This window comes from Drosophila elegans, unplaced genomic scaffold (genome assembly GCF_018152505.1).
Source record: "Drosophila elegans isolate 14027-0461.03 unplaced genomic scaffold, ASM1815250v1 contig_476, whole genome shotgun sequence".
Taxonomy (NCBI): domain Eukaryota; kingdom Metazoa; phylum Arthropoda; class Insecta; order Diptera; family Drosophilidae; genus Drosophila; species Drosophila elegans.
Window position 1 is genome coordinate 6,299,279 of NW_024545863.1, and position 21,959 is coordinate 6,321,237.

At 44.2% G+C, this 21,959-nt stretch overlaps 9 protein-coding genes across 12 annotated transcripts; 2 read left to right on the top strand and 7 right to left on the bottom strand.

Moving 5' to 3' along the window:
- The first annotated feature begins 19 nt into the window (after positions 1 to 19).
- On the top strand, positions 20 to 764 carry LOC108140626 (peptidyl-prolyl cis-trans isomerase FKBP2). The gene is made up of 2 exons (XM_017263542.2): positions 20 to 208; positions 271 to 764. Exons 1-2 carry the CDS (start codon positions 62 to 64, stop codon positions 535 to 537), a joined length of 414 nt encoding a protein of 137 aa, XP_017119031.1. The 5' UTR covers positions 20 to 61; the 3' UTR covers positions 538 to 764.
- On the bottom strand, positions 752 to 3,945 carry LOC108140621 (zinc finger protein 420). Its single transcript, XM_017263535.2, has 5 exons — positions 3,695 to 3,945; positions 3,222 to 3,634; positions 2,268 to 3,165; positions 1,628 to 2,209; positions 752 to 1,570 (listed from the first exon to the last, which is right to left on the bottom strand). Exons 1-5 carry the CDS (start codon positions 3,824 to 3,826, stop codon positions 794 to 796), a joined length of 2,802 nt encoding a protein of 933 aa, XP_017119024.1. The 5' UTR covers positions 3,827 to 3,945; the 3' UTR covers positions 752 to 793.
- A 241-nt stretch (positions 3,946 to 4,186) lies between these two features.
- On the bottom strand, positions 4,187 to 5,441 carry LOC108140624 (transcription initiation factor TFIID subunit 12). Of its 4 annotated transcripts, XM_017263540.2 has the most exons (4): positions 5,333 to 5,438; positions 5,149 to 5,185; positions 4,737 to 4,980; positions 4,187 to 4,668 (listed from the first exon to the last, which is right to left on the bottom strand). In XM_017263540.2, exons 3-4 carry the CDS (start codon positions 4,896 to 4,898, stop codon positions 4,348 to 4,350), a joined length of 483 nt encoding a protein of 160 aa, XP_017119029.1. In that variant the 5' UTR covers positions 4,899 to 4,980; positions 5,149 to 5,185; positions 5,333 to 5,438; the 3' UTR covers positions 4,187 to 4,347. The 4 variants fall into 4 exon arrangements, with proteins under 4 accessions (XP_017119029.1, XP_017119028.1, XP_017119030.1 ...); XM_017263539.2 differs by lacking the exon at positions 5,149 to 5,185 and having other exon boundaries at positions 5,333 to 5,441; XM_017263541.2 differs by lacking the exons at positions 4,737 to 4,980; positions 5,149 to 5,185 and having other exon boundaries at positions 5,333 to 5,428.
- Positions 5,442 to 5,547: 106 nt separating this feature from the next.
- LOC108140623 (heme oxygenase) lies at positions 5,548 to 7,300 on the top strand. The gene is made up of 3 exons (XM_017263537.2): positions 5,548 to 5,805; positions 5,869 to 6,374; positions 6,967 to 7,300. Exons 1-3 carry the CDS (start codon positions 5,649 to 5,651, stop codon positions 7,192 to 7,194), a joined length of 891 nt encoding a protein of 296 aa, XP_017119026.1. The 5' UTR covers positions 5,548 to 5,648; the 3' UTR covers positions 7,195 to 7,300.
- On the bottom strand, positions 7,299 to 10,634 carry LOC108140622. Its single transcript, XM_017263536.2, has 7 exons — positions 10,238 to 10,634; positions 9,483 to 9,997; positions 8,866 to 9,425; positions 8,582 to 8,811; positions 8,035 to 8,525; positions 7,613 to 7,979; positions 7,299 to 7,550 (listed from the first exon to the last, which is right to left on the bottom strand). The coding sequence occupies exons 1-7, from the start codon at positions 10,542 to 10,544 to the stop codon at positions 7,339 to 7,341; spliced, it is 2,682 nt and encodes an 893-aa protein (XP_017119025.1). The 5' UTR covers positions 10,545 to 10,634; the 3' UTR covers positions 7,299 to 7,338.
- A 152-nt stretch (positions 10,635 to 10,786) lies between these two features.
- On the bottom strand, positions 10,787 to 14,270 carry LOC108140747. The gene is made up of 7 exons (XM_017263724.2): positions 13,838 to 14,270; positions 13,029 to 13,543; positions 12,408 to 12,967; positions 12,127 to 12,344; positions 11,582 to 12,072; positions 11,144 to 11,510; positions 10,787 to 11,084 (listed from the first exon to the last, which is right to left on the bottom strand). The coding sequence occupies exons 1-7, from the start codon at positions 14,169 to 14,171 to the stop codon at positions 10,891 to 10,893; spliced, it is 2,679 nt and encodes an 892-aa protein (XP_017119213.1). The 5' UTR covers positions 14,172 to 14,270; the 3' UTR covers positions 10,787 to 10,890.
- A 185-nt stretch (positions 14,271 to 14,455) lies between these two features.
- LOC108140749 lies at positions 14,456 to 16,086 on the bottom strand. Its single transcript, XM_017263726.2, has 4 exons — positions 15,860 to 16,086; positions 15,204 to 15,688; positions 14,774 to 15,140; positions 14,456 to 14,718 (listed from the first exon to the last, which is right to left on the bottom strand). Exons 1-4 carry the CDS (start codon positions 16,053 to 16,055, stop codon positions 14,519 to 14,521), a joined length of 1,248 nt encoding a protein of 415 aa, XP_017119215.1. The 5' UTR covers positions 16,056 to 16,086; the 3' UTR covers positions 14,456 to 14,518.
- A 475-nt stretch (positions 16,087 to 16,561) lies between these two features.
- LOC108140819 lies at positions 16,562 to 19,510 on the bottom strand. The gene is made up of 4 exons (XM_017263825.2): positions 17,756 to 19,510; positions 17,214 to 17,698; positions 16,807 to 17,161; positions 16,562 to 16,753 (listed from the first exon to the last, which is right to left on the bottom strand). The coding sequence occupies exons 1-4, from the start codon at positions 17,946 to 17,948 to the stop codon at positions 16,602 to 16,604; spliced, it is 1,185 nt and encodes a 394-aa protein (XP_017119314.1). The 5' UTR covers positions 17,949 to 19,510; the 3' UTR covers positions 16,562 to 16,601.
- A 94-nt stretch (positions 19,511 to 19,604) lies between these two features.
- On the bottom strand, positions 19,605 to 20,518 carry LOC108140456 (protein Fer3). The gene is made up of 2 exons (XM_017263189.2): positions 20,268 to 20,518; positions 19,605 to 20,205 (listed from the first exon to the last, which is right to left on the bottom strand). Exons 1-2 carry the CDS (start codon positions 20,404 to 20,406, stop codon positions 19,757 to 19,759), a joined length of 588 nt encoding a protein of 195 aa, XP_017118678.1. The 5' UTR covers positions 20,407 to 20,518; the 3' UTR covers positions 19,605 to 19,756.
- Positions 20,519 to 21,959: the final 1,441 nt, after the last annotated feature.

Genomic DNA, 21,959 nt, shown 5'->3' on the forward strand with positions numbered 1-21,959 from the left:
TAAAAGTTGTCTTTACGGTCACACCGCACTTCAGATTTATTTGGTGTTTTCTCGTGACAAGATGAAATTGACTTACTTATTCCTAATCTGCGCTTTTGTTGCTGCCTCTGTGGCCAGCGAGCCCAAGGTAAAGATCGGCGTCAAGAAGCGCGTGGAGAACTGCACCCGGAAGGCCAAAAGCGGAGACCTGGTCCATGTGCACTATAAGGTAAAGAGTGAAAGATTCCTCGCCGGTCATCCAACCTAACCCCGAATTTGGAAACCTTCTAGGGCTCGCTGCAGGATGGAACCGAGTTCGACAGCAGCTACTCCCGTGGCACTCCCTTCTCCTTCACCCTGGGCGCCCGGCAGGTGATCAAGGGCTGGGACCAGGGACTCCTGGGAATGTGCGAGGGCGAGCAGCGGAAGCTAACGATTCCCCCGGAACTGGGGTACGGAGCAAGTGGAGCGGGTGGCGGAAAGATTCCTCCCAATGCGGTGCTCATCTTTGATGTGGAACTGGTCAAAATAGAACGTTCTGGATCTGAGGAACTGTAGAATAAACTAATTCCTGAATCATTCCATTGTACTAAATCCAAAGTTTGCTAGCAACTGGAGTCTTAAAAATTGAATTCTCAGATAATGTTCATACTCTTCCTTATTTCTAAAGTAATCTTAAACAACCATTCTATGCTTGCTTGTGTGGCCAACAACTAATCTCTATTTGTTTCATTTTAATTTTTCTAAAGCACCTATAGAATAAACAATGCCATTCTTTTATACTAGACCAAACTTTATTTATTGCAGAAGCCCCCTATTTTTGGCGCCTCAACCACGCCTCCACCTCGTCGAAGTGGCGTCGCATCAGCCGGTGCTTCTCCAGCGTGCTGCTCTGGATGAAACGCTCGCCGCAGGTGCCGCATACGAAAGGACATTCGCCGGTGTGCTGCTGCAGGTGGAGCTTCAGATCCTTGGCCTGGCGGTAACTTTTCTCGCAGTACGTGCACTTGTGCGGCTTCAGACCGCTGTGGGTGAGCATATGTCTTTTGAGCTTGTCGGAGCGGGCAAAGTCCTTGCCGCAGACGGTGCAGTGGAATGGCTTCTCGCCGGTGTGCATTCGACGATGCGAGGCCAGCTCCGAGTGCCGGGGGAAGGCCATCTCGCACAGATCGCATTTGTAGGGCTTCTCGCCGGTGTGTCGTCGCATATGGGTCACCAAAGCTGCAGCGGATTGGGTCTCCATGCCGCAAAGGGAGCAGAGGAAACGCTTGACCGCCTCCTTGCGCTTGCGGTCACCGTTAACATGAACATCGCGGATGTGGTTGTTCAGGCGCGACTTCATCTGATAGGTGCGATCACAATGTGGGCACTGCAGCAGCGGCACGCCATCCTCGGCGGCATCCTTGTCCAGGTCACCCGTGCCAGTCGAGCACCTGGCGCCCGTAAGTTTGCTGGCCGAGGATTCGCTGTGCTGCAGTAAAACGTGCTGCTCCAGATTATCGGGCCACATGAATTTGTAGGAGCACTTGCTGCACTGATGCTTCTTTTCTGAACTGCTACACTGACCCTGCCGATGGTGATCCATGATGCTCTGAAAACATCAAGAATTAAGTAATTTATTCCACATTACTAAGCAAAAGTAACCCACCTTGGACACACACTTGAATATGCAGTCCTCGCATTCGTGTGGCATTTTGTCGAAGCGGTGCATCGTCCGCTGATGCTGGATCATTTCGAATTTCCGCTTGCACTGCACGCTGCACAGCTCGCAGATATAAACGGGACGACTTCCACCGCCCGGCTGCATCTCGTCTTCCGTCTCCGAGTCCTCCAGCTGCAGCTCGAACCCGGACTCGTTTGTAATCGAGTAATTGTGCAGGGAGTCGTAGCTCTGGTGCAACGACAGGGACAGCTTTAGCTCCAGCTGGATGTGGGCTCGCAGATCCACGATGCGCTCAAAGTGCAGATTGCACATCCGGCAGGTGATGCGCTTCGCTCCGTTTGGCCGCGAGGTGGCCGCTATCAGAGTCTCGGCCAGCGGAATGTCTTGCTCCCTAAGGCCGTGCCGCTTCAGGTGCTTAACCAGGTAGTCGCGGCGGTAGAACTTGCGACTACACCACTGGCAGGGGATCAGTTTAGATTCCTCGGCATGAACGCTGAGCAGGTGAACGGTAAGCGATTTCTTTTTGTCAAAGACCCGCTTGCACTCTGGACACTCAAAGGTTTGATTCTGTAAAAGGCATTTGAAATTGTGTGTTGCACATTTTCTTTGTTATAGAATAACTTACTGTGATCCTGTGCTCGCGGAAATGTGTTTTCAGGTTGTGTTTCCAGCGAAAGCGAAGCGGGCATTTGTGGCAAAGGAAACGCTTTTGCGCATTTCGGCACTGGGACTCGTTGTGGTGCCGCAGCAGCTGCAGACTCACGAAGCGTCCATCACACCGCCCGCAGACATGAGGAGCCTCTGACCAACTGTGGGCCTGTCGCTGGTGGTCGTATAACTGATATTTCCGCGGGAATTTTTGCTGGCATAGCTCGCAGCTGTAGCTGCTCTTGTGGCTCTTCTTTCGCCTCTTTTGCTGATCCTCGGGATCTCCGTCCAGATCGCTATCCGTCTCCGAACTGTCCAGGTCCATTTCGTAGCCACTCTGGTTGGTTATCGAATAGAAACGCTGGTAAATGCCCGCCGCCAGATCCTTTCGAATCAAGTTGATCAACTGCTCCTCGTCCAGGTCCTTGCAGTCGGGATAAAACAGCTCGTGAGGCTCCGCATTTGGTCGACCGCAAAGGCTGACTATCTCGGGGTGCTCCTCCAAATGGCGCCGCAGATCGGCAATCTTGTTGTACTGGCTCTGGCAGATCATGCACTCGATTAGTTTGTAGCCATGCGGTTTACACAGATTCAGATCTACCGCCTTGGCCTTCTTGTGCTCGCTTATGTTTGCCGATCGCTTCGAGTTTCGATGGACTTTCAGGTGAGCCTCAAGAGCTTCGCTGCGGCTGAACTTGCGAATGCAGAGGGAGCATGCGAACGAGCGTGTTTCCGCCTTGTGGACGCGGTTTTCATGGCGTTTAAGAAACTCGACTCGTTTGAATTTTCTCGGGCAGTCCTGGCATTTCAATACAGACTTCCTGCCCATCTTCCACTTTTGAATGCGCTTATACAGGGGCAGGTTATCCAGGGAGCTGCAACAGTTGGTGGTTAAGTTAGAGGAGCTGGCATATATTCATTTGTTACCCACTCCTCGTCATCGAAGTCCGAGGCAGGTTCGTCATCCGTTGGTTTTCCCATGCTCTGCGGTCCTGTTTCCAGCTTCACCGTCTCAATCATGGTCAGAGGATCCACGGACTTCTTGCTCTCCACATCCATTTCGTCCGGTTCCGGCAGTTCGGAGCAAGCAATGCTGACATCGTTGTCGCCACAGTCCTCGTCCTCGGTCTCCAGCTTGACCTCCACGTGCTGTTCGGCACACAGCTCCATGGGCGCCTCCTGCAAGCAGTCGGTGGTCGATGCAGCAGCTCCGTTCTTCAGATGCTTCATCAGCAATTCGTGGGCGGCCAGCGCCTGCTTCACATAGCAATAGGCACCCATCAATTTCTTGGTGCAGCCGCTACACAAACACTCCGGCAGTTTCTGGCTCTCGGTTGCATCCATCTGCAAGTAATTAAAATGATAAAGGCTATCCGCTTAACTTATTTTCCGAACTTTGTTTACATTGATTTCGGTCAGCTCGCACAGGATCTCCGAGAGCAGCTTGTCCGGATACTTTTTTGAGGGCGTGGCCAGCTTAAGGAGGTTGTCGGTGTCGGTGGAGTCGCAGGTGCGACAAATCACCGGCAGCTTCATGGCGAGCACCTCAGTTTTTTGGCCAATTAAAAGCCTTTTTAAGTATATTCAAATCAACAATCAGAAAATCAACATTATTGATGGTATGACATTGAGGTGCGAAATGAAAAATGCCAATTTCGCAATAGTAGAAAAATACTAACTAAAAATACTGTACAATGGGTGCGTTCAGCAACAGTAATTTCTTTGCAAAATCACAACTACTGAACTCACTCCAACTGTAATGTGGAGTGGATTCCGACCATTTTCTCGAATACATTTTTTTTTGGAAATCTTTGATAAGACCCTTTGCAATAGTGTTTTATTGGAGATCACGGCTTTACATTTGCTGCTCACGGCGCCCAATTGTTGAATGTAAAATCAACTGTGTACATTTATTTTTTTACATCTACGATAGAACGGGGTAAATTTGTTCTTTAGTCTACATTGGAGCTTAAAATAGTTTGTGGCATGTGCGGGTAGCGTACACGAAATCCGGCAAACCGACACCAAGCCTCGTTCCGATCCTCCAGCCTGCGATCCTAGTACTTTTTGATCGTCTTCCGGATGAGGGCCAGGCGCTGTTTGTGCGCCTCCGTGACGGCGGCCCGCTTGTAGGGACGCAGTTCGTCCGTTCCGAAGCCGGGTATCCACATGTTGTACTTGCGCTCGAGGTGCAACTGGACGTCGCGCACCTCGATCTTGTTGGACTTGCGGTGCTTGGCAAAGGCGCTAGTTGACTTCACGGTGTCCTCGACAAAGTCGTCGATTATCTGGAGGAGCAGCTCCTCGACATCCTCGTCCAGCTGCGTGGTGGTGTCCACCTCCCGCACTAGTTCCGTGAGACGTGGCTTGGTGAGCATCTGAAAGGGATATATCTGTGATTAGAGGAATTCGGTGCAGTGGTACTTCCAATAACCATGCAGCTTACGGGGGTGTTCTCGGAGCCGGCGGCGGATGCTGTGTGATTGGATGTCTTGCTACCACCAGATGGGGTGCCTATGCCCGTGGCCAAACCGGAAACCGGGCCGCCGTTCTGCGAGGATGAGTTGCTGTTGTTGGTCATCGGACTGTGCTGGGAGGGCGAGGCCATGGGTGGGTCGTGGTGGTGCCCGCTGCCGGACGATGTGGAGTTGTGGTTGTGGTGGTGCGGGTGGTGCTCGGCGTCGCCGTTGCTATCGAAAGTGGTAAAGAGATCCGACATTGCTTTTGGGTTTCTTCAAAGTCAAATCAAGTGGGTGGGCAGGCGGGTTGGGTTGGATTGGATTGGGGGGATTGGAAAGAAAGGTTGGTGGGTTGATAGGTTTAAGAGTGCAGAACCAAAGCCAAAAGCGTTATTGTACTTGTTGTTTTTGTTGTGTGTCGCCCTGCTTTCTCTGCCTGTGTGTTTAATTGCAAGCGAAATGAAAGTGAAAGAATAGTTCGTCAATTTCATGTGTTAGCTTAAATGTTAGGCGTTTTTCGTGCTAACTTAAATTAAATTTGCCAGCATTTCTCTTGGCAAGGATCTCGTTGCCCCACACTTACAATTATTGCGCTTTAAACACTGTTCTCTTATACTTAGGTTTTTCTAAATTTACTAAACAAAATAAAAATAAGCAGCTACAGCCCAAATCAAATAGTAAGACCAGCTGATGAAGTCATTGAAATCACCAACTGTTTCTACCCCTTTTTAGTATATTTATTATATATGTGTAGTATTTAGTATATTCCTATATCCTTAACCGGTCACACTGAAGTGGAGTTCAAAACAAAGACGGCGTATTATTTTGCAAGTATCACGTAGTGATATCTATGCCTTAGATTTTGCTTATTAATTGTTAAAGTACTGCGCATAAGCAAAATGTCAACGACCGAGGAAGCAACAGTGGATAACCAGGCTGCAGAGAACGTGGAAGATGTGGAGTTCGTGGACATGGCGTTCACAAAGGAGTTGCGTAAAGCCACAAAAGACGTGCATAATCTTACCGATGTGCTGGTTAATGCAAAGTTCGCTCTTGGTAGATAACTATGGTTGCAGTAACTATAACTATTTGTTACCCTATGTTCCCTTCTCGTCGTAGCCCTTTCGGATGACGAGGTGTGGTACGATGGCCTTTTGGCCTTCTATGAGCTATACAAATTCTTCGAGACCCATTTGCCGGAGCGCCTGCTGCCCAAGGAATTCTACAGGACGGCTGCATTCGAGCGGGATTTCGACTATTTCTACGGTTCCGGCTGGCGGGATTCCTACGAACCGCGTCCGGCGGTCCAAAAGTATCTGGAGCACCTGGAGAAGATAACCGCCCAGAACGAGCTGCTGCTCTTTGCCTACTCCTACCAGATGTACATGGCCCTGATGTCCGGCGGACAGATGCTGCAGAAGAAGCGCATGATTGCACGCAAGCTCTGGATATTTTCCAAGAGCGACGACGAGGAGCAACAGAAACAGGCGGACAAGGAGGCCGAGGTGGCCACCGCCAGGGCTGCCGATGCTGCTCTGAATAAGGACGACTTGCAGGCCAGGCCAATGCCCGCCCAAGTCACCATTTGTCCCCCTGGCTGTGAAGCAACCTACTTTCCCGAAAAGGTAAGTACATGTCTTAAATCTTGTTTCCTTTATTATACCCATCAGTCAAAAGTTTGCAACGCACTATACTTTTCCAACCGTATAGGGTTTATATAGTCTTGTTTAGCATCACTGGAAGAGTTGATATAGTCTTGTCCGTCTGTCCGTTAGTTTTTACCCTAACTGGTCTCTCAGTTTTAAATTTATCTGAACTAAACTTTTCCAAATGGCTTTTCTATTACATGTAGTATATAAATATATATGTAAGTTTTAACCATCCGGTTCGATATAGCTTCCATAATAAAAACAGAAGAAAAAAAAAAAAAGTTTAAATTACTCCTTAACAGTTACGGTTTTTATTTTATAAAAATTAAATAAATATATCTCACAGCTATTATATATAGGAACGATTGAAAAATTCATTTAAAGATCTACATAGTTGAACTGTTTTTAAACGTAAAGTGAATCAATTTATGATCGTTAAAAAAAAATGCAACGATTTTTTTATTTTTTTTTTCTAATACTTAATAATAAATAATGAGATACTGACGACAATTCCTAATAAAGAACATTCTTTATAAACTTATACTTACTTTGACTGCCTTATTTTCAGATCTCTGTTTTAAAGGCCAAGCTCAGGCGCGTTTTCAACAATCACTACGGAGCTTTTGACGACGATCTGCGTGCTGCTTTCATCGAAGAGAGTCGCAACGTATTCCGCTTGAATATTGAAGTAGTGCGGACAATTAAGGGCGTAAATCGTGCCAATCTAAGGAAGCTGGCTCTGGCTGTGATCTTCGTTTCTGGTATTGTTTTGGCCGTAAAGTTCGCATTGAAGTAAGACACTTTGGGAGGAAATAGTGTTAGCTTCCTCTGTTAGGTTAGAATTGTGATCACACATTTACTTATTCGTTTGTTATAACAGTAAATACTCCGATATAAAGGTGGTTTATAAAAGTTTTTTATTGCTTCAGTCTAAGGGTATTTATGAGGATTTTTCGGTGGTAAAGGCATCAAGCAATCCCCTCCTGTTTAACCATGGCATAATGCGCTCTATATTGGCTTTGTAACGTTCGTTGCTGAACAGCTGCAATCTCTGATCTGCTTCCTTACCGTCCTTGCAAAATACGTCGGAGGAGAAGTTATCATCTGTTTTGTTCAGGCAAACTGTCAGGGTGCTAAGCACAGTTCCAGCAGCTAAAAAAATATATATACATTTATCAATAAAGAGACTTAAAACCTTTATTTTTTTAACTTACCATAAATGGGGTGCTCTAGCAAAATTACGTGCAGTTCATTTAGAGAGGGAACAAATCCATTAAACTTCAACAACTTGGCATGATCTTCTAAGTTTTGATGGTACCATCGGATAAGATAGTCAAACTGATCGACTTTAATGTCCAGCTGAGTGGAACTCATTATGAAGTAGTACAGATCCTGAGCTGGATTTCCGTATTTAGTGACTTGGTGATCTAGCAGAAAGGTTTCCTTGACATGGCCTTTTGAGTCGTATTGGAACATTACGTTGTTTATCCAAGCATCGCCATGATTAAGAACATTGAACTCTTTCTCATTTACTTTGGCATCTTCAATTATTTTGTCAACATGGGAATCCATAATGGCTGGCTGCAGAAAAAGAGTTGGTTACAAAAGTACCAAAAATACAATTAAGAATTGTTACCAATTTGTGCAGGTACTCATCAACGCCTTCAAACTTGCCCACTACATGCAGAAAGCAATCCTTGGATTGAGCAAACATACCCTTAAATACATCGGCAGTTTGCTCTGTAAAGATGCCATTGGCGTACTTGGGAGGGTAGGGTCCATTGATTTCCTTGTACTTCAGAGAGGCTGCATGCCATTGGGCCAATTTTTTCAGAGTGCACTTGCTGTGTTCCATGTCCATTCCCTTCAGGCGATCACACATCTTGAAGCCGGCTGTTTGCAGGTTATCGAAAATCAAATATTCTTCGCTGACGTCCTTGCTGAGGCGGTAGGATTTGGCACTAAATGTGACCGGCACGCCAACATCCTTGTAAAGCTTCTCGAATCCGGGCACAAAAGTGCTGTACACCTCGATCTCCTTGGGAAACAGGTTGAAGTCGGAGAAATTGATCATGTCATCGGCCGTGTTCACTTTCAGGATGTACGAGAAGGACTTGGAGCTTTTGTCTGTAAAAGTAGGGTCTAAGATTAAGATACTTCTGGTTCCCTTATATTAATCTAACCTTTTAACTGCGCCTCTATGTCAACCCTTAGCAGTTTAGAAGCATAGTTGTCGCCAGGTTTCGTGGCCAACTTCCAAGAGCCGCTCACAATTTTCTCAAATTCTGGTTCGGTGGAGGAAATGATATCCTTGAAGTCGGTAATGTTAACCCAGTCAAGTATCTTATCGGGATTCTCAGGCTGCGGTTGCTCTGGTTGTTCCATTGTTGGCTGAGCTGGGATTGGGTCAGGGCTAAAAAAATTACCATTTATTTAAATGCTCTCATTAAGGTTTTTCAGAATTTACCTGGCTTCCAGAAAACCGCGATTTTTCAGCCACGGCAAAATCCGTTCAATGTATCCCTGATATCGCTTGTTGGCGTACAGAGAATTTTTGAAGTTAGCACCTGCTTCGGTGTCAGCCATGAAATTATCAAAGGTCGCCGACTCGTTGGGGTCCAAAAGCACCACTGGCAGCACAGAAATGGTTGGGAACAAGGCCCATGGGCCGTGTTTGAATATCTTAATGTGCAACTCCCTCAGCAAGGGCTGTCGGCCAGTAAATCCCAAAATATCCAAGTGCTTGGTCAGTTGTTCGTGGTAGTGCCTGATGAAAAAGTCAAAGTAATCCAGCTTAATGTCGATGTGCACCGAAGTCATGATCAAGTAGAGCAGATCCGTGACGGGAGTGCCGTATTTAGGGTTCTGGAAATCGACAAACACCATGTCTTCCACTTCCCCCTTGGAGTCCACCTTGAACAGCAGATTATTAATCCAGCAGTCGCCGTGATTTAGCACATTAAACTCAGTGGGATCTATGGTGGCGATCTTCATGAATTCCGTAGTGAGGCCAGCAAGAACTTTTTCCTATGGAATTAAATTTCAAATTAAAATTAGAATTAAATAAATAAATCAAGAACTTACAAGCGATTCACGATAGGCTTCTCCGTCCTTAAGCTTGTCCAGATTGGCCAAGAATGCCGTTCGAAAAGATCCCAACATTCCTTCAATGAACGCCTTTATAACATTCAAGTTATTTCCCATCATGCCGAACAGGAATAAATCAGAATATGGTCCGTGCACCTGGACCATCGTGGCACCGGCTGCATGAAACTGGGCCAGTTTTTGTATAGCAAATTTAGCTTGCTCCAACTTAAGGCCTTCAAATCGGTTCAAGTTCTTGAATCCACTTTGGCCGAGATCGTCCATTAACACCGTGTTGGCCAGCTTGGGCTCCTTTGTGGAGTCCAGTTTGAATGCTCGTGGAGCGAAGGCGATGTCCAGGCCCTTGGCCTTATACAGCTCCTCCATTTTCGGCAGGATGTCAATATAGGCTGCGTTCTCGAGGGTAAAGAAATTTGCCATAGCCAGCATCTGATCCATTTGGGGAGTGTCATGAGGAACCTTCATCATGAAGGAGACCAGTTTGTTACTCTTGTCTGGCAAAAATAATGAAGTTACCTTATTAAATTACTATTTCCTTACATTCTTATGACGTTACGTAAGTGGAAGGCAGTAAGCGTAAAATCAGCTTTGTCATTGTGAGCAGTCAAACAATCAATAATTGGACTATAAATGAATTGTGATTACTTATCGCAGGCCCACACGAAGAAATTGGGCAAGATTGTGTCGACTTAGTGCTATAAATGGTATCGAAGTAACCCATCTCATTGACTCACCAGTTAGCTCCACATTTATGCTGATCCTCAACATAAGTGTGGCATAGTTTTCTCCGGGGGACATGGCGGGTTTCGCTTGGAAATTCACTATCTTTGAAAACTTTGGTATGTTCGCTACAAGTAATTCCTCAAATTGCGATTCATTCAGCCACTTGGGCAGCAAATTGCTTCGATCAACCTCTGGTTCCGACTTGGTGGGTACAGCAGGTGGATCAGAGTTCACCCTAGCCGTTGGCTTTGACTGCTTTTCAGACCCCGAAGTTTCCACTCCATAGGTCCGCTTTGCTTTTGACGATCGTTGACCCATCGTTTAGATCTTTGTTTTTGAGTATCAAGAAATATAAGTCGCAACTTGCGTTTCGCGTCCGTTCAAATGGGCGATCGACGGTGAACTGATGTTTGCCACACGACTGGGCTCTCTAGTTATACACTCCTAATCTCAAGCAAACCTCGTTATTTAATCAGCTTTTCTAATTTTACACGCTTTTAAAGGTAACAAGAATAATTATTATTTTTCTTTAACTTTATTTGATCAATATCAACAAAATGGTAAATAATTTAAGCCAAAGTTTGTTTTATTTGCTTATTTTCTCGGTGTAATTGTCCAACGGAAGACTCCTTTCGTAAATCGTATCACATTTTGAATAGTGTTTTTAAGGCTCAAGTAGACCTCTTCTAGCGAGCCAAGGGAAAACCCGCTCAATATGGGCCTTGTAACGCTCGTTACCAAGTAGCTGCCGTCTAAAGGCTTCCGATTCCGGCGTTTCGAGGAAAAATGCTTCAGGATTTAAGGTCTCATCGGCCTGATTCAGGCAAACGGTTAGGGTACTGATCACTGTGCCAACAGCTGCAAAAATACAATTATATTACACCAAAAATGGTTATTATTTTTCCAAACCAACGTACCAAAAGCTGGATGTTCTAACAAAATAGAGTGCAGTTCACTTAGGGAGGGTACAAATCCGTTGTATTTCAACAAAATCGCGTGCTCCACTAGATTTTCATGATACCACTTGATCAGATAATCAAACTTATCGACCTTGATTGCAAGCTCTGCAGAGCTCATTAGGAAATAGTAAAGATCTTGAGCTGGGTTGCCGTATTTCGCATTCTGGTGATCAAGCAACGCGGTTTCCCTCAGTTTCCCCTCAGAGTCGTATTGAAACATAATGTTGTTTATCCAGGCATCGCCATGATTAAGTACATTAAACTCTGCCTCATTGATTTTGGCATCTTCGATGACCTGGTCTACATGGTTGTCCAAAATACGTGACTATTTATAGAATAATTTCAAAGTCAAAAACTTGGCAATTTCGGAGGCTTATGTAAAGAAATAAATATTACCAGCTTATGCAGATATTCCCCGGCGCCCTTTAACTTTCCAAATATATCAATATACGTGTACTTGGCCTGGGCAAACATATTATGGTACAGATCCCTCGTCTGCTCAATATAAATTCCATCGTTATACAGAGGGGAGTAGGATCCATTGAGTTCCTTGTACTTGATGGAAGCCGCATGCCATTGGGCCAGTTTCTTGAGTGAGCTCTTTGTGTGCTCCATGTCCAATCCCTTCATGCGATCAGCCATTTTGAAGCCATTTGTCTGAAGATTCTCCATTAAGAGATATTCTTCCTTCACAGGTTTACTAAGCACGAAGGACTTTGGGCTAAAAGTGACCGTCAAGCCTGCCTCCTTATAGAGTTTCTCGAAGGCTGGCACATGTTTGCGATACATCTCCATTTCCTTGGGAAACATATTAAGGTCGATGAAGTTGTCAGTGGTTTTCGGTGGTTGCACTTTCAGTATGTAGGAGTAGGTCTTGACACTTTTATCTGTTGAGCATACCAGTGATAGTTTATATTTCTGCCTTGTTTTGATTTACTCACCTCTGAGTTGTGCTTGTATATCAATCTTTAAAAGCTTGGAGGCGAAGTTGTCACCTGCCTTCGTGGCCGAACTCCAAGCACCGCTCACAATCTTCTGAAACTGGGGTTCGTTGGAGGAAATGATCTCTTCAAAGTCGCTTACACTTAGCCAGTCTAGAATCTGGTTGGGATTTACGCAATGATCCAATAAAGCTGTTTCAGTTGGCGTGGGCTGAGTGCTGAAAGGAAAAATAATTAAACCAAATGCCAATCGCACCTGTCAGAATATGCCTTGAACTTACTAGCCCTCCAAGAAACCTCTATTGTCCAACCAGGGTAGAATCTTTTCGATGTAGCCCTTGTAGCGCTTGTTGGCATACAAGAGGTTCTTGAATTTGGCGCCTGTCTCGGTGTCGCCAAGGAAATTCTCAAACGTGGCCGACTCATTTGGATCCAGGAGCACTACGGGCAGCACACTTATTGAGGGGAACAGGGCCCAACTTCCGTTCTTGTACATCTGCATGTGGAGCTCCCTCAGCGAGGGCCGTTTACCGTTGTAACCCAAAATATCCAAGTGCTTGGTCAACTGTTCGTGGTAGTGCTTGATGAAGAAGTCAAAGTAATCCAGCTTGTAGTCTATGTGCACCGAGGTGATTAATAGATAGAACAAGTCCTGAGTGGGAGAGCCGTATTTGGGGTTCTGGAAGTCGACAAACACCATGTCTTCCACTTCGCCCTTAGAGTCGACCTTGAACAGCAGGTTGTTCATCCAGCAGTCACCATGGTTCAGTACATTGAACTCAGTGGGATCGACTTTCATTAGATGTTCCAAGTCTAAAGTGATTTGCGAGAATGCCGATTCCTTAAAACAGAATTAGATTTGTTAAGTGCTTTGCTTTTGAATATGTAAAGTAGAGGCATACCAGCTTTTCACGGAATTCTTCGCCGTTATCAAAGTTCTTCAGGTTGGCCATAAAAGCTAATCGGAAGGAGGAAATCATTCCTTCGAAAAATGCCATCAAAACCTCTTTGTTTCCACCGAAGGCTCCATTCACATACATATCTGCATAGGGTCCATTCACCTGCGCATTCATGGCAGATGCCGCATGAAATTGGGCCATTTTTTTCAGTGCAAACTTAGTTTGTTCCAAGTTTAGGCATTCCAGGCGATTTAAGTTCTTGAAGCCATCCTGGCCCATGTCATTCATGAGCACTGTGTTGGCCAAGTTGGGTTCTTTTTTGGAGTCCAGTTGAAATGCTTTGGGTGCGAAGGTGATGTCCAGCCCCTTGACCTTGTAAAGCTCCTCCAATTTTGGCAAAATATCCGAGTACACTGCATTCTCGCTATTGAAAAAGTTGGCCATGGCCAGCAACTGTTCCATTTGGGGCGTTTTGTGTGGTACCTTCATCATGAAGGAGACCAGTTTGGTGCTCTTGTCTGGCAAATGGGTTAAAATAAAACAAAATTTGGTTACTTGCTATGTTTACTATATCACCAGATTGGCATTTCCGTTCAGCTGGTTGCAGGTTAATTATTAGGTGACATGCACTTGTTATTAAAAAATGACCCAAACAGCAGGCATTTATTGTGCACTGATCATAAATAAAGTTGAGATACTACTTATCGCCAAGCGACACGAATATAATCCTTTTTCTATGGCCTTTTCTAGAAAGGCAAGATTGTGCATTTGGTCAAGTACTTCCTTTTTTGCCGAAAACTCAGCTAACTCACCAATTAGCTCCACATCTATGCTGATCCTCAGCATCAGAGTGGCATAGTTCTCTCCAGGGGCCATGGCGGGTGTTACCCGAAAACCCACTATCTTTGAGAACTGAGCGACATTCGCGGTGAGTAATGCCTCGAATAGCGTTTCATTGAGCCACTTAGGTTTCAAATTGCTCTCCTCTATTACCGAGCTAGGGTTTGGTCGCTCAGATTGAGTGGGTGACCCCTCAATTTTCGTATTAGTTGACCGAGAACTTTTCATCGAGGCCTTTTTCTGATTCTGAGTGCTGGCAACGACCACTTCATAGCTCTTTTTTGACTTGGAACTACGCAGACCCATCGTGAACTGGAGCTCCCGAATTTCGTACGTCCGTTCAATTGCGAGAACGGCTGTGAACTGATGTGTGCCGTCCAAAGCTTTCTCCTAGCTATGCCGCTCAAATCGGTGTTGATATAATTTAATTATTTCATTATCGTCGACAATTTTCGCTCTAACGATGTAAGCGATTTTAAACATTTCATTGAGTGGGTGTGACTCACTGTGATCGAGCAAAAACTCAGTGATAACAGCCATTCAACTGATAAACCTAACGCTCAAGCTTTAAGTACAAATCAGAGATAAAGTTTATGAACTGATAATAGCATTGTCTTTATTTACTTACTAAAAAGTATCAACAGTTTTAACATTTAATTGCTGACTTCGAAGGCGCCTCGACGATGGGCCCAGGGAAGTATCTCCTTTTGGTGTCGAATTATGCGGGGGTTCTTGAACATATTGTTGCGGAACTTTGCTCCACTGGCTTCGCTGTCCATCAAGCTGTCCATATTGGCATCATCACTGGCCTCGACCAGGACAACTGGCAGGAGAACGGTCACAATGGTCGGAACTGTTGCGCAAGGAAAGTGGATTAGATTATAATTTAAATTATTTTCTTAACTCACTCCAATCTGCGTGGGTGAAGATCGACTGATGTAGACTCCTCAGCGTGGGCAGTGGTTTTAAATACTTCAGTAGCTTAAGGCTCTCAGTGAGCTTCTCATGGTAGTACTTGATTAGGTAATCAAATTGTGCTATCTTTATGTCCACTTGGGTGGAGGATAGGATAAAGTAAAGCAAATCCTGGGCAGGTGACGAGAACCGACTCATCTGCAGGTCCACGAAGTACGTTTCGATCAGCTTTCCGGCCTCATCGTACTTGTACATGAAGTTGTTGCACCAGGCATCACCGTGATTCAGCACACGGAACTCGCCTTCGATCTGGGGAGCAGTGGCCTGGAACATGTCCTCCGCTTGACTGCCAAAGGATTCCTGTTGAATATAAGTGCTCAGTACTTATGCTTTCTAGTTTGGGTTTTATTTTAAGATACTCACCACAGACTTGGCCAGATAAGAGGCATCGTACAGTGGAAGCGCTTCGACGAAGGCCTTCATTTGAGTATCACGAAAGTCCTTAAAGCCGTCCTCTTCGCTGCACAGGTTACGGTTGTAGATGGCAGGATAGGCTCCCTTGAGCTCAAATCGCACGGCGGAGGCCGCATGGAATTGTGCCAGTTTCTCCAAAGTGGCCTCAGTGTGCAGCATGTCCAGGCCATTGTGGCGGTTAACATTGACGAACCCCCTCCTCTTCAGATCCTCCAGCACGATAAGCTCCTCTTCCAGTGCAGTCTTTGATTCATAGTATTGTGGTCCAAAGGTAATATCTCTTCCGGCCCCTTTGTACATCCGCTCGAATTCCGGAATATATTCTCCATATGTTGTGCGCTCCTTGTCGAAAACCTTCCACGTGGCTACATTATCACGGTTTTCGGAATTGGGCAAAAGCTTAACCATGTAGGAGATACTCTCTAAGGAGCCATCTAAAATATAAACAAAATATCTAGAAAGTCAATTTAATTTAAATAAAAAATCAGTAAAGTTAAGTTAACATTCAAGAGTTAACATTCAATATAGTTACTGTTTGTTTATGGATAATCATTTCAAATTGTTTACCTAACTCTTAACTTTATTGTTAATCTATATTAACTTACCATCTAGTTCCAGTTCGAAATTTGCCCTTAGAAGTAACGATGTGTAGTTCTCCCCTTTTCCGGCTGAGGGTTCCAATCTGTACGACTTGATCGTTTTAAGATTCGGGAAATCGCGATCTAGAAACTCCACGAACATCTGCTGATCCAACCAAGCCGGCAGCTTGTCCTTGGAGATGTTTTCTTTGCCCTGAACCATTCTGTCTACCTGTTGGATCCGTAATTTGCGCCACTTTCTGTGCGGCTGGCTTATATTGGTCCAATGACTGAGAGCTTTCCACTTCAAAAGCTTTTGCTCAATTTCGTTTGTTGATTAAAGACCGACGCGTGGGAATGCTTTTCGATCAGGGTGGACCTGTGATCTAAGAACAAAAAAACCTAATCAGTCATTAATGCCCAAGTCTAACAGTTGTTCTTACTGCTTGAACGGTGATGATCAGGTTTGAGCTATTTTTTGTATGTTCACAATTACGGTGACTTTTTTTTGCGACAGTGACTTGCAAAATGCGCGTTAGTTTATCTCCCTCTTATCAAATTTCTTCTCCCCACAACCAAACAAAATGATGATCCCCCTAAAGCTTTTTTATTCAGATGAGTGCTTTCATTTGTTGCCTATCCTCACATCTACTATTAAAGTACCCTACAAATTGTGCATTCATCGTTTATCTTATCTAAGTTAATATTCAGGTGATTCTTTAAGCTGGTAAATATGTATTTTATTTATTTATATGCTGCGTAACAGTGTCTAGTCTTCTTCAAAGTATCCACGATTCTCCAACCAGGGCAGTAATTCTCTAATTTGCTCCCCGAACACAGGATTCCTAAAGAGCTCATCAATGTCGTTGCTGGCAAAATCCGAGAGCATTATCGGTAGGATTTCCGTGGCAGACTCGAAAGCTGTTTAAAGTACAATTAGTTTCCGATTAGGCAACTATATTTTTCTGACCTACCCCAGTGACCATATTTTAGCAAGTCCAATTGAAGATCCGTGAGACTGGGCTTCTTTCCTCGGAACTTTAGAAGGTTTAGATTTTCAATCAATTTATCGTGATAGTACTTTACGAAGCCGTCAAATCTGCTAGATTTTTCAGCCGGCGCTGTGAGAAGTATACTGAAAAGATCGTAGACAGCTGGACCATATTTAGCTGCGTTAAAGGCGCTGAAGAGCGCATCCTTTACATTCCCAAAGGCATCGACTTGAATGAGCACATTATTTGGCCAGCAGGATCCATTTAGTATAACATTGAAGGAGTTTCTCAAATCCACAATGTCTGCATTAGCTTTCACATACCTTTGAAATGATTTCTACGAATTTTTGAATTAACTAAAAGCGTATCTAAAAGTTCACAGTACTTACCACCTTATCTTCGTACTCCCTGGCATTGTTCGATCGTAGGCTCTCGTGAAATCGCATTTGATACAAGCCCTTGAGTTCGTCACCCTGTTCACCTAATTTCGACAGGTCTCCGAGCTTTGGAAGTTCTCTTATCTTGCCGGGATTCCTCTCTATATAGCAAGCTGTCCCGGCGTGATAGGCAGCCAGTTTGGAAAGAACTCCCATCATGGCGGTTACGGACAAGCCTTTGAGGCTATTGGCCACGGCATAGCCCTTGTTTAGGACGTAGTCTAAATAAATTTGCTTAGATTTCTGTGTGGTCTTGAAGATTGACGGACTAAAGTGAATCCTTTTGTCCGCATTTCCATAGAGCTCTTCCAGGGCAGGCAGTACGGTCTCGTGCATGTGACGCTCCGATTGGAAATCCCCTTTAATGGGTACTTTTAACCCAACGGAGACCGATTCTTCGGACTTGACTAGGTAATTCACTTGGCGTTTCTTGTTTTCTGTGCCCAGATTATTGTTAATTGATAAACTTATTTAATATTATTCTAAGTTCTTACCTGCCACGAGCACGTGAAGCTGAACGCAGACAGCGGGCTGGGACAGTTGAACCTCCCATTTACTACGCAAGCTCTCGATTTTTCTAAACTCCGGAATCTCTTGCCTAACCAACTGTTCGAGTTCCTGCTGATCCAGCCAATTTGGCAAAGAGACGTCTTGAGAAAGCTGCGTTACTAGAATCGGGTTCGACATTCTTCTCACTTCTATCAACGGACAACTAAACTTGGCCCGGCAACTTTATGGCAACTAAGAAAACCCAGAAAATACTTTTCCTATCGCTGTACACAAGAATCGATAAGTGCGTAGATAGGGCATGTAGGCTATATGATTGAAATTTACGAAGTCAGGCAAACATGATTGTTGGTTTTCAAGTTACCTTAGATAAGTCAATTAGAGTACAATTCTAATTCGCACAAACTGAGAACTGTTAAGTAGCTCTGAAAACATCTGCTATATTTGCTGCTAAATCCCATCTATCATGACCTAATATATATTGGATTTTGCCCTAATTCAGCCCGGAAAAAGTGTCGAAAAACTACGAAAAATGCCAAAAATGGTAACAAAATTCAATTCATTTGTCATAGCGATTTGACATACAATGGGTAAGGAGAGGGATCCGGGTAGTCAATCTCAGTCGATGGATGAGTATGGTGACTCTCTATGGGAAAAAGTTTGCATAGCACACGTGGCAGGGTCTAAATAAAACATTTTAATAGACTAAGCTAATTTCCCACACCACAGGTGACGGAAAGATCAACGTAAGGAGTTAAGATCAAGGCTTATATGTATAAGCAAAGATAGCCAGGACTTTACTGATGCGCTAATCGCTGACACGTGAAGGCACTTTGGCGAGCAACCCCTAGGGTTAAAGCGATCTAATGCGGCATGAAGTGTCACAAATCCATCAAAACATATTGTACACCAAACTAGCAAAACATCAGCAACAAGGGGCGAAGTCAACCCTCAGGTAGCAGCTCACTTTCCGACTTCCGCACCCGATGTCCGTGCAATATCCGTTCCAAATTAATTTGGTCTCCGGACGAGGGGCGCTAATCTGCTGGCAATGGGCGTTGAACGCAAAAATTCCTTGGTATTTAGCCGGGAACGGGCAATCCCTCAAGTGTTACACTTGTTCCTGGGTTGTCGTTGGTTAGGGGTTGCTACAATTGCTTCGCGATTGCTTCAATTTATTAATAATAATTTCACGCTTTGTTTGCCTTGTCAAATTTTGTATAATAGTTTTTGTTCTTTTTCCGGGTTCCGCTTAGCAAACCTTCCTGCTCCGTATGCAATGTGACTTCATTGAGGCCACCGAGTGGTCGTGGACATGTGTTCCCCTCCAGCAGCTGCACAGATTCGCACGCAAATTACGACATGGTTCGCTTTGGTTTGGCCCAAGTTTTTTATTCCAAAACAAGTGCGGGTTGTGTTTAAGGGGATTATCAGGTGTATTTTTGTGGTTCCTTTGACTGTTAAACCACCACCAAATTTAGACTACTAATTTGTTTAACATTTAATTTACCATATTAGATTATCTTTCAAATCAACTTTCAAATGCTTCTCAGTCGTATCCGAACGATTGATTTTTGATTTTACGCAACTAATTTGTTCTGTGTTAGATTTTTCGCCAACCTTTTGCGGATCCTTGTATGTTTATACTTATTATGAATGAATTCCGGTAATAAAAAACTCTTTTTATTTATTTTAAGCGAAATAACATAAATGTGGTTTTTATGTATACATAAATACACTCACAAATATTTACAATTTTCCCCAAAAACTGTTCACACTTTTGGTATTAATAAGAAGTATTTAATTTTGTTTTTTAAACAAACATTCTCTTTTTAATTATATTTACAATTATTAAACATAAATTTTTCTGACAAGGAATATGGAAGTTTGTAGGTTATTTGAGTCACAGAAAAACAATATTGCCAAATCAATTTGAAGTTAATATTATAATAACCGTATTACATTATTTGGTGTCCCGACTAACCTTTCTAGGTCAAACTGTGATTGTAGGGCGACGCAAAGTCGCGTTGATAGGCTGCCGCCGGATGCAAGTGGTGAGGATGGATCGCCGGCGGTGGCGCCTGATGGTGTCCGTTCATGCTGCCATAGACGTCCGAGCGGGACTTGTGGGAATTCGAGGGCGTGCCGCTGAGCAGCTCCGCCATGAATCCGATGTAGGTGATGGCCAGGCGAAGGGTTTCGATGCGGGACAGTCGCTTCTCGTAGGCGAAGGTGGGCACTTTTCGGCGCAGTTTATCGAACGCCTCGTTCAGGTTAAACATCCGTCGGCGTTCGCGGATATTTGCAGCTCTCCTTTGGGCCATCGAGGCCACTCGGCGACGGGTTTTCTTCGAGGAGCTGGACGAGCCGTTGGCCCTTCCATTTGTTGACGGACGCTGGGCCACCAGGGGAGTTACTTGCGAGCGCTGCCACAGAGCTGTAAAAATGGATATAATATTATAAATGTTTTTCCAAGATATATCCTTCTGAGATGCTCACACAAATCGGAGCAGGGAAATCCGGCAATGAGCTCCTGGTATGGCACTATGGGCGGCGGTGGGGCTTCCTGACCCCAAAGGGGCTGGAACGGAACCTCCGGCATGTAGGTGGGCTGGTCACTGGGATGCGGATGCTGCATAACTCTTAACGGTCGACTGCCAAATCGGATAGCTACTGCAATGGGAAGACCTTGGGTCTGTTCTGCTTGGAAGACTGCGTTGCAATAAATTCTGATTGTCCTTACGGACTGCGAAGTCAGCTCGGTCCGGCTCCGTATTTTCCTTATTGGATTTTCCTCCCCGGCGGACAGCAGCATCTGCTTGGAGGCCATTTTGGATTGGCAACAGTTTGGCGCGTTTCGATTGGCTGTCCATGACTGAGGGTTGCTAAGGCGTTTTCGGGTGTTCCGGCGTTTAAAAAAGAACTGTGGAAGAGGAACTTTTAATTACAGGGTATTTAAATTCTTAAAAAAAGTAATAGGTAAAACAGCAGAGAAAATTTTCAAAGATAAATTATTTCCGTTTATGTACGGTATACTTTATACTTTTTTGTTTAATTTAGCCTAGGGGCTTACTTTTAAGCCAAATTTATTTGTTTGATACTTTCGTGGTATTTACTTAATCTTATTGACAAATTTTTCATACCCAATAGTTTAAAATTAACAATGGATAAGGACAATATTTTTTGGGTGTACTTTTAAAATAATTTTTTAATTTACAGTGTGAGTTTAAGATACAGGTTTTATCTTATAAGCCAATGAAAAGAGAACCTTGCGTATTAAATAAAAGGAAGGCCATGGTATAGGTCAAATAACAAATCTATAAAAATTAAAAAAGTATTGTTTTGTTTTTTAAAACTCTTTTACGGTTTTGAAACCGATTTCCATGCAAACTAAGAGAGTCATAACTATTATTTTTTTACATACAAGAAGTATAAATACTTCATTCTTCCATGGTTTTAATATTAGGGAAAAAACAACTTCGAAATTCAAAAGTCCTGCTTGTAAATTCTTACTCAATCGTTAAACCTGCGAAACGGTTACAAGCTCGTGGTTGTAATCTTGGCTACTGAAAGTGTTCCCATGTCATCCATGACACGAACCGTTGAAAATTAAATTAACCGGTAAACACTATGTGATTTAGACAATTCCATTATGGATTCAAAAAGGTTTTAAAATTGTAGATATTGTAGATGTCACCATTACCCTTTTTATTTAATTCTTGTGTAAGCTTTTTATCATTTTAAAGCCAATCAACTTGTCTTTAAAGTTCCTATCTGTTGCATGCATTTGTTTTTGTTTATAAGTGCTTCTCCGAGAATCCTATTTTGCATTCAGCTCTCCTGCTGAATGGGAGTTCAGGGCACCTGCGCGGATAAATTTACCGGCTTTCCGCTCCCAATCTCGACGAGCTTGTGCTGCTATGGAGATAAAAGGCATTCCCCCAATCTTGTCAGGTATTTAGCGACGTGGCAATAGGACAGCGTCCGAGGCTCAGAATGGAATGCGCTGACAGACTGAGGTAAACCTTTGATGGGCATTTCGGGGTCTGATTCGGGGGGCTCCAATTCAGCATTCGGGGATTTCATTGTCGCTAAACTTTTCAATGTAGCTGATTGGAAAAGGGGTGAACATGACTTCAACTTTCGGTTTGCATTCGAAAGTTCGTTTTTATGACTTCAAATGAGGTTTCC